At 35.1% G+C, this 15075-nt stretch overlaps 1 protein-coding gene across 1 annotated transcript in view; it reads right to left on the bottom strand.

Moving 5' to 3' along the window:
• Positions 1-1432: 1432 nt before the first annotated feature.
• LOC147068926 (acetylcholinesterase-like) overlaps positions 1433-15075 on the bottom strand; it is a 31154-nt gene continuing 17511 nt past the window's right edge. The window contains exon 5 of the mRNA XM_085951564.1: positions 1433-1563. Within this exon, the coding sequence (XP_085807690.1) occupies positions 1433-1563 (131 nt within the window). The remainder of the gene's footprint in view (positions 1564-15075) is intronic.

Raw genomic sequence — 15075 nt, 5'->3', positions numbered from 1 at the left:
AGATCCAAACGTCGAAAATCAAACAGTATTTCAGCTCAATCTTAGCAGAAATTCAAAATGGTGATTTGATTCGCCCGGAAACCGAATACGAGTTATAATTAAACTAAAAACATCGAGTGAACATATGCTAAGCAGTGATCCAATTACGATTATAATCAAATAAAAAAACACAGTCATAACAATTGGTACAAAATCCATCAGCATTTTGCAATTAGTGCAAAATTTTAGACATGAAGGCTACAAATCTTCTAGATTAGCTTTAATATACTCATATATACCAAGATCTTTAAATGTGTTTAAACGAATATACATTATACGATAGGTACCCAATTGTTTATGTCTAGATCACTAATAAATGGAGCTGTTTTAGGCAATAGATCATGGCTGTCATTTTTTGTAAAAATTAGATTAGTTATACTTATTCTTTTATAAACCACAATTAATGAGGTCCTATAGTAGTTTGAGAATCAAGTGTTCGATATGAAAGAACGTCATAAAAAATGACTTAACCTTTTCTATGCCTCACGATTTTACTATGGCAGTATCAGAAACGCCGCAGATTTTTAACAACACACGTTGAATGTAGAGCGAATCTCTTACCACAATCGCTGTAATAACGATAATTTGTGACTTAGTATTTCATAATTATTCAAACAGATGTCACTGTGTTTATAATTTTTTAGATTATGCAAATCAATCGACAGTGGATAGTAATTGGAGTTTATAGTCGTACAAAATTTGTATGTGCGGTCTGTCGAAGATGGCCTCATAGAGCGAGATAACTTATTGAAGGCATAGAACTGGTTAAATGTTAGTATACTGCAATGAAAATTCAATAAGTAAGATTTAATGGAATTCTATTTTGATGATTAACATTGTAATAACGTCGTATATCGGAACGAATTATTTAATTTTAGTACCGATAGTGAAAAAGATTTCTTAATATTTTTAATTGTATATCGCGGGAACATTGTAGAAAATATTTTCGTTTAAACACGTTTAAAGACGATCTAGTAACCGATTCAATTCAACATTGATAGTGCACATGTGTTACAATATACAATAGTATTCATATATATATATAATAAATCTCTTGTTACCTGACAGTTATATAATTATATATATTGATTAACTAGCTGATTATAATTATAGTAATTAATTTTTTAATCATAACTCTTCTGCGTCTGCGTTTTATAGTTGTGTATGTACGTGTAGTAGTAGTAGTAGGTAATAATAATTTATAAATCGTTATATTATTTTATTAACTATTATTTATTTGTTGGTTAATTTCATTTCTATCCACGTGTTACTTTGATATGACGACCGAGGATGTGTCGTGTCTCCGTTCTCCCCCTTTTCGTCTTCTCTACAATGATATGTTTATGGGGTCTGCTGGGCAGCCCCGTTGGTTTGGCCGACGCGTGCCGATGTCCTAGGAGCGCGCGAACAGGGACGCGAGGTAGACTGTCGCGATCGCTGATAGCAACAGCGAGTGTCTGAGCGAGATGGCGCTGACTCCACACGTCTGCGGCTGTTTCACCGAGCCACTCTTTTCCAGGTTACCTGAAAAAAAAACAAAGAACTTAATTATACTCAGGGAACTCAGAATTAATGGGAACTGAAGTAACTAACAGGTAAAGAGTAAAAACCACCTTGTACGAAAAAGCAAGGACATGGTTATTAATAATTCTAAAAAAAAAACATTTATTTTAGTTTTATTTGATTTATACTGCATCAAATAGAATATGTGAAGGGGAGTAGTATCCGTTAACCGTCGCGCAATAGGTTCTTTACACAGTATGAGAATATTATGATAATAAGCAGTACGTGACTCAAAAATGTGTTACAAAATAATGAAGAAAAAAAGTTAGTGATGTAGCATACACATGAGGTTACCTTATTGCGGTTCTGATACATTTTGGAAGATTTTAATAACTGATTTTGATCTCAGAAATAATGGGAACTGAAATACCTAACGGGTAGGGAAAAGAAGGCAACCAATCTCGAGTAAGGAAGAATACGGGATAAATTTAAATACGTGTCAAGAATACATCATACATCCAATACTGACAACTGCTGTCAGTTTATGCATTGACGGTCATTTAATATTGGTGTATTACACACACTATTGCACATCTATAATGCGTGGTTCATTTACGTAGGACACTCACACATTCAAAACTCTGAGTCAAAATTTACTATATTGGTATATCAGAATTCTATTTATTATAATATTCTGTTCTGTGATTATACTACACAAATTTCACAAGCAATATTTCTATTTAAACTGAATCCACCTCGATAAATAATGTGAAAATTACGTTAAAGGCATTGTATTGTAAGCGTGGTATGTTCAAAGACAAAGACACGGATCACTCCAATATTTTCTGTTGTCTTGTGAATTATTCGTTGAAAAAAAAAATTAGTTAATTAAAATCATTAGCAAGTTCAAGTAAGTTACAACAGAAAATATTGGAGTGATCCGTGACGTCGGTTAGTAATTAAAGTAATAAATACTTTAATTTAGAATACAAAGCCGATCGACTACCGTAACTCAATTTGGAGAGCGCTTATGAGCAGGTATTTAAAAGTCCAATTGTTAAAATTTACCGTTTAAAAAAAAAAAAAATTTGGTTAGGTACATGTTCAAACACGCACGTTAACATCATTTTACTCACTACTTCAATTATAGTTTGTCAATTTATGGCTACGGCCGTATGTTGTAGCTTAACTACTGGGCAATGCCAAAAGAAATGGCGTATTTCAAAAAAACACTACCTTATTCTTAGGTCAATAATTATTATAAAGCAATCATTATACGTAAGATGTTTTTAACACTTGAATGGTCAAAGACATAGCTTATAATTAGTGTCTTTAGAATTATCTTCAAATGTGTTAATCTTGCCCATTTTTTGAATAATAAAATGCTTAATTCTTGTGAAATTTGGGATCACAGAGATTATCAGTATAATTTTTTATCGTAAATATTTCACTATAATAATGTCGACATAAATTATACTAATGGTTTTATAAACGCGTTTAAAAATTAATAAAAGTAAAAAATCTTGACACCACTGCACATGCATGTACTGAAATATGACTATATTCTAAAACATTAGAGCGAGAGGTTTAAAAGAATACTATTTTATGTAATAAAAATACTCTATGCAGTCTTCAATGTTTAAAATAAATATAAAGGATAATAAGGCTTCAAAATTATATAAATAGATTATCTACAACATTTAAGGAATGTTCAGGATCATGCTTTGAAAATGCAATAAAAGCTACATTTTGACCTACGCTGAGCATGTCCGCCCTTAATACAAAACTGTCGCACAGTCTAAGTGAAGAGATTTATACATTGTTAATATGACGCCTCAAATTTTCTAAATGCTATAAAATTGGCCTTTGTGGTGACCAGGTCCAATGAGCCCAACGGCTGATTGAACCGACTTGAGCAGCTCTTCCCTTTCCGTACACATTTTAGGACATTCCCAGAGGATGCAGTTTCCATCCAGTAGATGCTTGTCGTAAGTACCTACATATTTATTTATTTTAGTTTCAGGCCGGAAGAATTCCTATATTTCGGCTACAATTCACCGAAGATAAAAGTGAACATAAGAAAATATCAGAATTAACCTTGAAGTTCCAAGTATGGCCACATGTAGCGTGTCCTGTCTTACGTTAGACATCACAACACAAATTTGACGTCTACTTAATGAAGACTGTCTGACTGTATTGATTATTTTAACAAACAATATTGATACAAAACTAAAATAATTTCCTAGTAAATACAATCAGCAACTTGTTATATATCTAAATTCAAATATTTGCTTTACTTGTCTTATAAATTTTGACACTAGCAACTGAGCGTATATTATCAAACAATCAAATCAAGCCTCAGCATGATTGAGTTGGTAGCTGAATCAATTCATATAATTGTTGTTTAAAGTCAATGACATATTAAATGGACAACTCACTTCATACCCGGCGGCGCGCACGAGAAATTGTGCATGAAAGTCATTCACAGATGTATAGGTAGATGTCACGTGACCATATGACGTATCCGTTTCCATTATGCGATACAAGCTTCGAGAATTTATAGTAATATAACCTTTATTGTAATGGCGTATTAGTGTCATGACTCGTTGCGTTAGAAACAGATTCTCGGTTACTTACGACTTCTCGGAGATTAGAGGCAAGTGAGCCCAGCGAATCACAGGCGACTGACTGTCCAATGGTTCCTGTCATTCAATTGCATTGAATAAACATTCATCAATATCTTAAAATGGCATTTTATAAATAATAAATAATACTAACACATGAAAAGTGATATCCCATCTTTCTTGGAGTGTTTAGTAGATTTTTTTAGAATTTTTAACTAGGCACATTGGCATTTTGTAACACAATAATAACGGTGGAGTTGAAACCTGACAGTCAGAAATTTTGTATGGGCAGACCCAGCGGTGTCGCCAGACCGCTTGCAAGCAGAATGTTCATTTGAGCGTAGGATACCGATATTAAAATATGAATTTCGCCATCCGGCAGACCCGACACAAAGTGAGTGTCATTTTATTTTCTAGATGCTAATATCCATATTAATGTCATTGTTTAAAGTCGATGATTGAATCTTGTTGGATCTTCAAGCTGGTGTAATTAGGCCTTTTACGAATTTTTAAGTCAGTTCGGTTTTCGAATCAAACGATTATATGTGTTGTTTTATCGGTAATAAGTTCATTATTTTCTTCTTCTATTGGCAGCCCCAAAAACAAAATGGCGACTCACATTCTGGTTTATTTACATTAATATTTAACCTATGCAGTGATGTCCCGTGTGGGTAGGCAGATTGAGCGTCGCTTGGGGGCGGCAAATCGAGGAGAATCATTTAGTATAGTTAAATAAATTTTATAAAGAAAATATCTCTCCATTAAAAAATTCAGCTCACTGGTTAGAAACAAAATGTATTAATTGACATAAAACGTCATTTTTTTGTTGGGTTCGCGATGTCTAATTTACTTCTGTTGACCTTTGACGTCATTAGTGACCAGAAATGACACGTGCAGATTTGCGAATAATTAATTACAGTCTGACTTATTAAGGCGATACATCAGTGAAACATTTTCAACTATAGGCGCGACTTCGTGATGGCGACGGGGGTATTAATCCTTAAATCGTGTAAATATGACTTATAAACGTTACCCATTTACTTTAAAAAGAAAACATGTGAAGATTTATATGACAAATTATATTTCGTTTGGCATGCGTCATTTGCACCCGCGACCCGCAATCCGCGCATCGCCTAGCCACGATCTTTTTAGACTGTGCCTCAACTGAGGTATAGCCTTAACCAGTGAAAGATGTACCCCCCTCCTACAGAGCGTCCCACCTACCGCTCCTGGTCCACAATGTTAGTCACTCGTGGTACAGTGGGTAAGGCGCTCGCCTTCCACCCGAGAGTTCCTGGGTTCGATTCCCGGTCATGACAAAAACATTTATGTGTTTTTCTCAAAGCCTGGGTGTTTGTGATTGTTCAAAATTACTAACAACCACCTTGTACGAAAAAGCAAGGACATGGTTATTAATAATTCTAAAAAAAAAAACAAAAATTTTAGTCAGGCCAAAAATATCTTTAAGCTTTGTGACGAAAAAAAGTGACACAGATCACCCCTAATTCGCCACTGTATTATGAATGTCAAAAAAAATCCCCATTTTTGAGGAAAAAATATTCATAAATTTAATTTTGTATGTTTTAGTGGTAGTATATATTTTGTTAGTAATGTATCCATACAACACATTTCTTAGATCTTCTTCTGATTGTGCCATCCCCTAGCGGAGGTCGGCCACCATCAAGGCGATCTTATCTTTGTCGTCTGCTACCCGGAACAATTCGTTGGAGCTGCACTCGTACCAATCACGAAGGTTCTTAAGCCACGAAATGCGGCGCCGTCCTCTGCTACGCTTCCCATTGATCTTTCTTTGAATGACAATGGGGAATGCTGTATTTTTGTCCTCTCATAATGTGGCCCAGATATTGTAGTTTCCTGGTTTTGATACTACGTATAACTTCTCGGTCCTTCCCCATTCCATTGAGAACTTCAACATTTGTCACCCGGTCAATCCAAGGAATTTTGAGGATGCGTCTATAGAGCCACATCTCGAAAGCTTCAAGTCTCCGTGACATCTCTTGGTTTAGCGTCCATACTTCCATACCATAAAAAAGAATTGATAGCACATAACAACGTACCATATGCAGTCTCAGACCTAGGTTAAGATCTCGATTGCTAAGGAGGTGTCTCATTTTGAGAAAGGCGCTCCTTGCGATCTCAATTTTAGTTTTTATTTCCTGAGACTGGTCCCATTTCTCATTGACCCATGTACCTAAATATTTATAAAGGGTCACACGTTCGATTGGCTCGCTGTTAGATATTGGAGTCATAAAAGGATGATAAAAAATACCGTATAAAAATTGGGGCGGCATTTTGTCTAGGGACGTCACTTTACCTACGCATTAATTTTTCGGTATTTTATCTGATTATTCTTCTTGAAAATAATGACCAATGTATTGCCTATGTAAAGTTTATTGATAAGGAAGTATCTTACTACAGGTATTAACAGCAATATGTGACAATATGCAAGAAATTTCAAATTATGGTCGAATTTAATAATTATTATCCTCTGTCCAACTTTATAAATTTAAGTATTCAAGGTTTATTTTGGTAATATCTGCCCATAGATTTACGCATGTAATTAACCGATTGGGTGAATCTGAAATTATAGTGGATTGGCATCGTAGAAGACAAGCGTGAAGCTCTCTTCAAATGAACCAGCAACACGAGGTCACATGTAGCTAACTTAATCAGTAGACAAAGGGTCCATTGCTTTGCTTCAATTTCATACATTTAGGCTCATAATTACTGTGATAGTAAATAAGAAAATCATACGTTCAATAATTTAATAATCATCAAATTTGACATTAGGAAGCCATAGACAATTGAAGTCACAAGTGGATGAAGGTGTTATGTACCCATCTTTCATATGGATGTATCAGACATCTTAAAATAATCATTGGTCTGGCATTACGGCAAGGGATGAAGGGACTATGTTACTTTATTTTTTTTAGTTTTAGTTTTATTTTGTTATTTTCTCTAGTGGATGTAGGTGTCATGTACACGTTTTTTATAAATAAATAACACATTTGAAGATTTTAACAAACTATTTCTAACGTTAGTAAAATTGTGTGATCCTTAGTTATCACTTGAATACATCACTAGTTAAATTATCCTCAACTGAAAAAAATACATCAAAAAAAACTTTGACCTCAATTTACTCAAAACTTTGATTTTGTAACATAACTCCTTCATCCATTTGCGTCTTCAATTAAATATATGTATTTTTCAGTTTTTGGACATGAGTGCTCTTATATTTTAAGCTACTGTTCACCAATGTGTCATATTCTAACAATTGCCTTGACCGATGATCAGGGCTCTAGCCTGTGGGTCCGGATTTAGGGGGGCCCTGCATGGCGGGTCGACCAGTTAAGTGAGATAAATACACCAGAATTTTTTTTAAATAGTAAAAAAAGTCATTTTAAAATATGTGGTACAATTTGATGAGAAATGATGATTGATATAATTCGCGTGTATAAATTTGTTTTATGATTATTTTTAATGCGTTTCCTGATTAATAAAATGGTTATTTATCCAATATGGCGAAGGATCCTAAGGTACCTAATAATATGATGCCGAGTGCTGACAACTCAATAATCCAAGTGGGTTTATTTAATAAATACAAAAAATCGCCAAAATACACGGAATAGCCTTAATTTTACCTTGTAGAATATCATTTGGGGAACACTACTGTAGAAGATCATACTGCCCTTAATCTTAGCGATAGGAAGGGGGCCTGCCAAACATCCTGGCCTCGGGGCCCACTTCATGATGTGGGGGTCATGCCGATAACAATATGAGGCGTCTAATTCCAAAAAGCGATGAGTCCACATTTGGTCAAAATCGAGAAAAAAATACGCACATATTCTTTGTATAATTTTACACAATATGTATTTGATCTATAAATTCCAAAACGCGACATAACCCTACGAAAAAAAATATTTCAAGTCTCGATTTATTACAAAAAGCGCCAACTCCGTGTTTCATAATATTTAAAGCTTGGTTGATTTCGCGCGTGTTTAAGTCAACAAATAAGGGAACGTTCAATATTGAAAAAGGCGTCTCCCATGCTGTAGCATCTGGTAAACTCATGACAGTGCCACGGAAATATGTGCCTTATGCGGAATAAATTTAAAAGTGAGGTACAAATAGCGCTACCTCCAATTTTATTTTGCCTATATTTATTACATTTAAGAGTTTATCGGCTGAAACAAATTGCCATTTGGTTCTAATTTCGACATAGAATACAATGGAAAAAATAATCTCATGTTAATACAAATAATTGAAGCTTGAAACATAAAAACGTTGTTTTCCAAAAATATTGAATTGTGGACTTGTCGCTTTTTGTAATTAGACGCTTCGTATCATCATCAGTCTGTATCAATCCTCTGCTAGATGAAGGCCTCTCCAAGTCAATTCCGTTTCTACGTTGCCACATACTTACGAAAAGCTTAACTATTTCATCGGTCCAGTGGCATCTGGGTCTACCTATTGGATATTTCACCTACTTCATGGGTACTATTAAAATACTAAATTTATTCAGTGATTGTCTCTTCTTTGAGCTATGTCACCTGGCCTTTTCATTTAGGCTAAGGCCACATAGGCAGGTGCCATGCTTGGTGGCTACGTGCTAGGTGACATATACTAGCGAACGAACGCACACTATTCTATCGCAATGGCCACACTGCACTCTTTGCGCGTGATTATGAGTCAACTCGTGAGTCTCTCGGCAAACAAACGTGTTGGTTATCTTTATTGTGTCACCTAGTGATTTTGCCATTGTCTATGGATTTTGCAAGATGGCGGATATTTCTTCAGTATGACAAACGCCAAACACCGTATATTTTGAGGTTATGAATAATGACGCTTGGGATGAATTGACATTATGCACCCAGCAAGTTTGAATTTGCGACTTTCGAAATTTTAAATTTAAATTCTCTGTGAGAGGTAGCTTTCTGGTTAGTTTTGAGAGTGACATCGTTGTTGACTTGAGCGCTCCCAAATGTCAAATGAATTTGTACCTAAGCACATAGCGTGCAATGTGGCAGTTGTATATTTAGTAGACAAGCTTAGTATCTAGCTCAGGACTAGCGAAACACCTGCCTATGTGGCCGAAGCCTTAAGGTTTGTAAATACTACTAACAATCTTGCGTCTATATGGTTCACTAAATAAGTCTTGAAGAGTTGAAGCTTTCGAGATATGGCTGTTTAGACGCATCCTCAAAACTCCTTGGACTGGATGACAAATGTTGAAGTTCTCAATCGAATGGGAAGGACCGAGAAGTTCTACGTAGTATCAAAACCAGGAAACCACAGTACCCCGGCCAAATTATGAGAGGACAAAAATACGGCATTCCCCAACTTGTCATTCAAGGAAAGATCAATGGGAAGCGTAGCAGAGGACGGTGCCGCATTTCGTGGCCTAAGAATCTCCGTGATTGGTACGAGTGCAGCTCCACTGAACTGTTCCGGGTAGCAGACGATAAAGATAAGATCGCCTTGATGGTGGCCGACCTCCGCTAGGGGATGGCACAATAAGAAGAAGAAGAAATAAGTCTTCATGGAGTAAGAAGAGGATAGATACTAATGGCGTGTGGTCCATAGATGCTGTGAACGCGGAGCATGCCAAAAAATATACGACAAAATAAAGAATGTAATTAAGTACGTAGTAAGAAAGAAAAAAAATGTAAAAGTCACACCTTGTTTCAAGATTCAATTGGTTATAAAACCCTTAGACAATAATATAGTAGGTAATAATGTATGTATTTTTTTGGTAGTATGCCCACTAAAAAAAGTAAGCGCACGCCACTGATAGGTAGTACTTAATAAAAAGTATTTCACATGACATATTATGGGAATATAAAGACAGCGCTCGATCAGCCACGTGTATAGAATTCCGGAGGATATAAGCGCGACGCATGCTATGTATGCAACCTGACCAATAATCAAATTGAAAGCTTCGTATTTTTTCCCTAGGTGCCTCTGTGAGGTTAGGTGGAGTATTTAACTTAATGCAAACTTCGGCAACAAAAATGCTTCTTCTTCGTTTTCTTCTTTTGCCATATCCGCCCCTTAATTGGAGCATATGGACACCACGCGGCGCCTCCAAGAATCCTTGTCGCTCGCCAGTCTTCTTGCTTCGTTCCAGGTCAAACCAGCATCCCGTAGCTCCGTCGTATACACTCTGTAGATTGTATTTAGCGGCCTGACAGAACGCCGGAATCCGGTTGACTTGAAGAACAGGCAAGCCAGGTTGAAGTTCTCTTCTGGCATCCGCAGCACGTGGCCGAGCCAGGTCCAACGTCGCCTCTTCACTTTCAGCATGATGAGAGGCTGCTTGGTGCGTTCTCTTATCTCCTCGTTGCTCCTAAAGTCAAACCACCACACACCCAGTATTCGTCGCAAACATCTGTTTTCGAAGCTCAGTATACGGTTGCTCTGAGCCTTCGTATGGTGCCATGATTCGCGTTACCGTAAAGCAGCACCGTCAGAATGCAAGCATCGAATAGGCGGCATTTCATCACAAAAATACAGATCTGCATTAATTGATGTGTTTATTTTATCGGTTAGGATAATTATTTTTCTTTTCAGAGATTTTTCGAACTGAATCCTTTGTACAATGTAAATTATCCACCTATTATTTTTTTTCAAAATTTGTTACAGCAATGTAGTCTATAGACTATGCAAGTTTCATAAATATTCGTCCAGTAGTTTTAGAACAAGCAGAGAAACAACAAATATTTGGTACAAGTCTGTTTACCGGAAGTCAGGCGGTAACAGCGGCAATTTTCATCGCCGATTTCGGCAAAATTCATGAATTAAAGAATGATAAAGGTTAGGTTATCATTAACCTAACCCAGTGGTCGGCAAACTTATTAGTCAAGAGTGCCAAATATCAACAATTCAACGATTGAGATTTCTTTTGAGAGCCAAATTTCTTAAACTGATATTATATACCTATGTAGGTACACTGTTAATTAACTTAATAAACGTTAATGATTAAAGTCTTAATTAAACTTGTAGAGAGTCGTCGATGTGAAGGCCAATGGTGTTGTGACGAGGAGAGATGAGAAGTCATTATCGTGATTATGGAGGGTGTGAGTTTATTTAAATTGCGTAAGTCATCATTATCATCAGGGGCGCGACAACCCGGTGTGGGTCCTGGCCTCCTCCAACAGCTCCCTTCACCTGTCCCTATCCAGTGTGGCCGCTTTCCAATTTGGTACCCCCAGAATACGGCAGTCATTGGCAGCTCCATCTAACCAGCGAATCTTTGGCCTCCCTCTTCTTCTACGTCCTATTGTCATTCATACGGTGCACATGACCTAGCCATCGCAGTATCCCAACCTTAATTGATTGAACTGCGCTGCAATCTTCGTACAGTCCGTAGAGCTCAGCATTATATCTTCTCCTCCAATTGGTGCCATCCCTGATCGGCCATATATACGGCGGAGAATTTTTCTTTCAAAGATGTTCAGGGCTCGTTCATTTCGCAGAGTTAATGTCCAGGTTTCTGATGCGTAGGTGAGCACTGGCTTTACAAGTGTTTTGTAAAGAGTGCTTTTAGTTCGACGAGATACGAGGGTGGGTCAATAATTCCTTAGAAAAAAGCATTAAGGCCTATGGGTTCATTCGTAAGAATCAAATTTGACGTAAGCGCCTCAACAATTAGCCATAAGCTTCAGCGCATATCAAAGCAAAAAAACAAAAATCGCTTCGCTCGGCGTCTCCGGGAGTAGATACGAAATCAGAGGTTTTAAAAGTGTTGAATTAATAATATTTTTTTTTCTAACATATTTTATAAACATTTTTGTGGTAGGTAGAATAAATTATAATAATAAAAATAGTAGACCTCCAAATAAAAACCTCATATTATTGATATGCTGAATTTGTGAAGTGACACCTTTTCTTGAACCTATCATATTGTAGGTTCAAATTCAGTCCAAATATTTTTCAAAAAAAAATCTAATACATAAGTATGTTTCTGAGGGTTTCAAATTGGTATATTATTTATATATATCGGTGTGTACGAATACAAAAGTTATTCATTTTTTCATGAGCTAACATTACAAATTATAAGTTTAAAACATTCACAAGATGGCATAAAAGATGTCTGTTATTATTGCGTTTTTATTGAATTATAAAAACATGACTCATAAAAGAAAGCAATTCAATGAATATTTGTCGAGTACGCAACAATCAAGATTTAAGAAACCATTATTATAAAAACGTGTATTTGACGGCAGTACGTTTTGGTCGCCGCGGAGGATTTCGGAACATAAGTGTATAGAAAATTGATAATTGGTTCTTTAATTAGTGTACAGGCTTAACGGTATGTAATGTATTAGAATAACTATTATAAATTATTATTTTTTAATTTTTTTTTCTTCTCTATTGATAGCATCTAATATAATTATTATATTGAGGGTTTCTTATATCCATCAACCGTGTTAGTCTAGGATCAGCGAGTTCAGGCAATATACAATTCATATAAATCTTGTCAGTTGTGATGTAAAGAGTAATATTGTTTTTATTATTCAATGAACTAGGTTCTTACCTCATTATATTTTTTACTTGTGTTAAATAATTACTAATAAATGCCTAAGGTGATTCCATTCAATTCAACTCGGCATTAAATATATTAAATTCTAATGGATTTAAGTTTTGTACTATTTCATTTGAGTCGTTTTATGCGATCCTGGTTTCGCCTTTCGACATCGTCAGGCACTATGCGCACTCATCAAATACACACTGACAACGAAAGCAGCTAATTCTCACTTAACAATAAATTAATACAATAAAGTAAGGTAAAAACTTTATCACCTACCTATTAAGTCAAAGATCACTATGAAAAATTTAACAAACAATTAATTATGAATAGTTGAATTGTGGCAGTATGAAAAGAAAGATTTTACCACAAACCATCTGAAAAATACATATATCATAAAACATATACGTGATTTTGTGCCCCAAAAGACTTTTTTTATTATTATTTTAACGATTAATAAAATTGTGACACATGTTTCAGTGGCCATTACGATGACAGCATTCGAAAACGTATTTTACTTTAAATTTTCGGTACTGTTCGGTTAAAGCGGATACAGCGGAAAACGCATTTTGATAATGCCAATAAACATACTCCTGGATACGTACGTCCCTTTGAAAATAACAAAACATGGCCACCCAGGTACATAAAAACTGTATTAAGTACATGCAAAGTTTTTCAAATCGCTTAAAGCCTAACCAAGTAGGTACATATTTATCAAAACAATTAAAGTCCACCTATATTTTATCTAAACTGCTCAAGACCAAAATATTTTTTTTTTATAAATGGGTCACCGAACGAATACCTTCAGTACTTCCTTGTAGCCATCGTGGTTGTTAGATTCAATTATCTTACAATATCTCACATGCTGCAACCATTTCAATTACAAGATAATAAATAATATAATAAATATAATAAAACTACATTTTTTTCAGTTTGACATTCAGTGGTACTATAATGATGTTTGATATTTTAGTCAACACAAATTATAACACCTGGCATGCGTCCTGTGTTCGGAATAGAACAATACAAATAATTGCGACTTGCCAATTTGATTGTTACTGCAAAGAGAGTAGAGGTCATTTTTCCATGAGTCAAATAATATTGCTTCGGACTAAATTTTGGGAAAAAAAAGACGTCCTTACCCGTTGAAATTCCAGATCGTACTAACCATGTACTAACGTTAGAAATAAGAAATTAGAAAAACTGTATGGATTAATCGATCAAATGGTCTCTTTTTGATAATTTTGCAAAATAATTATATTTCTAAATTGTCTGAAAACAGGTTAAATACATGAAAATGTACGACGTGTTTTGGTAATATAGCGTCACTAATTGTACCGAATTTATGGGGTTTTATTTATTTTTTTATTATAAATTATTATTTATAGTATTACGGAAATGTTATACTATAATAAAAAAATATTTTTATTGTGCAGTATATATTATTTTGTGAGAAAAAATCATTCAAAATTGGCTGATGTATACTCAAACTAAAATGGCTTTAAAATCTTTATTTTTCTGAAATTAAAAAAAGTACGTGAGTTAATCAATGAAATGTATTGTTTTACCCATTTCTCTCATACAATATATACCTGCAAAACTATTATTAAGTTCAACATTCATTGTGGCGTGACAGTCGTTTTGACCAATTTCGAAAACAGGACTTACTATTTGTCATTTATTTTAAAAAGTAAAGCGATTCGAAAAAAATTAATGACACAGAACGTTTTAATTGAATACTATTTATTAGATTTTAAATAAATAAAGAGTTTATTGTGTATCAATTCGTTTTAAACATGCTTATCATTTCCGCGATTCCGAGAAGACAGGAAAAAACGGGTCCAATGGCCTTGTATTTTTTTTTTATTTCTCAACATAATCTTCTTGGAGCTCAATACACTTGGTAAGACGTTTCTCAATTTTTTTTAAACCGTCAGAAAAATAAGTTTTCGGAAGGTCCTCAAAATAAGCATTTGTCCGATCGATGACTTCTTCATTTGAAAAAAAACGTTGTCCACTTAGCCATTTTTTTAAGTTTGGGAAAAGGAAAAAGTCACTGGGGGCTAAATCTGGCGAATACCGTGGGTGGTCGACCAATTCGAACTTCAATTCTTCAATTTTAGCCATTGATCGTAAACATGTGTCAACACGGGCATTGTCCTGATGAAAGAGGATTTTTTTCCTGTTTAAATGAGGCCGTTTTTCTTCAATTTTGTTTTTAGCTGGTCCAATAAAGATGCATAATAATCCCCTGTTATTGTTTTTCCTTTTTCCAAATAGTCAACGAAAATAATTTCACGTGCATCCCAAAATACAGTAGCCATAACCTTACCAGCTGATTTTACGGTTTTCGCCTTCTTT

This window comes from Rhyacophila brunnea, unplaced genomic scaffold (assembly GCF_057557595.1).
Source record: "Rhyacophila brunnea isolate RB1 unplaced genomic scaffold, BYU_Rbru_1.0 scaffold_24, whole genome shotgun sequence".
NCBI lineage: Eukaryota > Metazoa > Arthropoda > Insecta > Trichoptera > Rhyacophilidae > Rhyacophila > Rhyacophila brunnea.
This window is presented reverse-complemented; position numbering and strand designations above follow the sequence as displayed.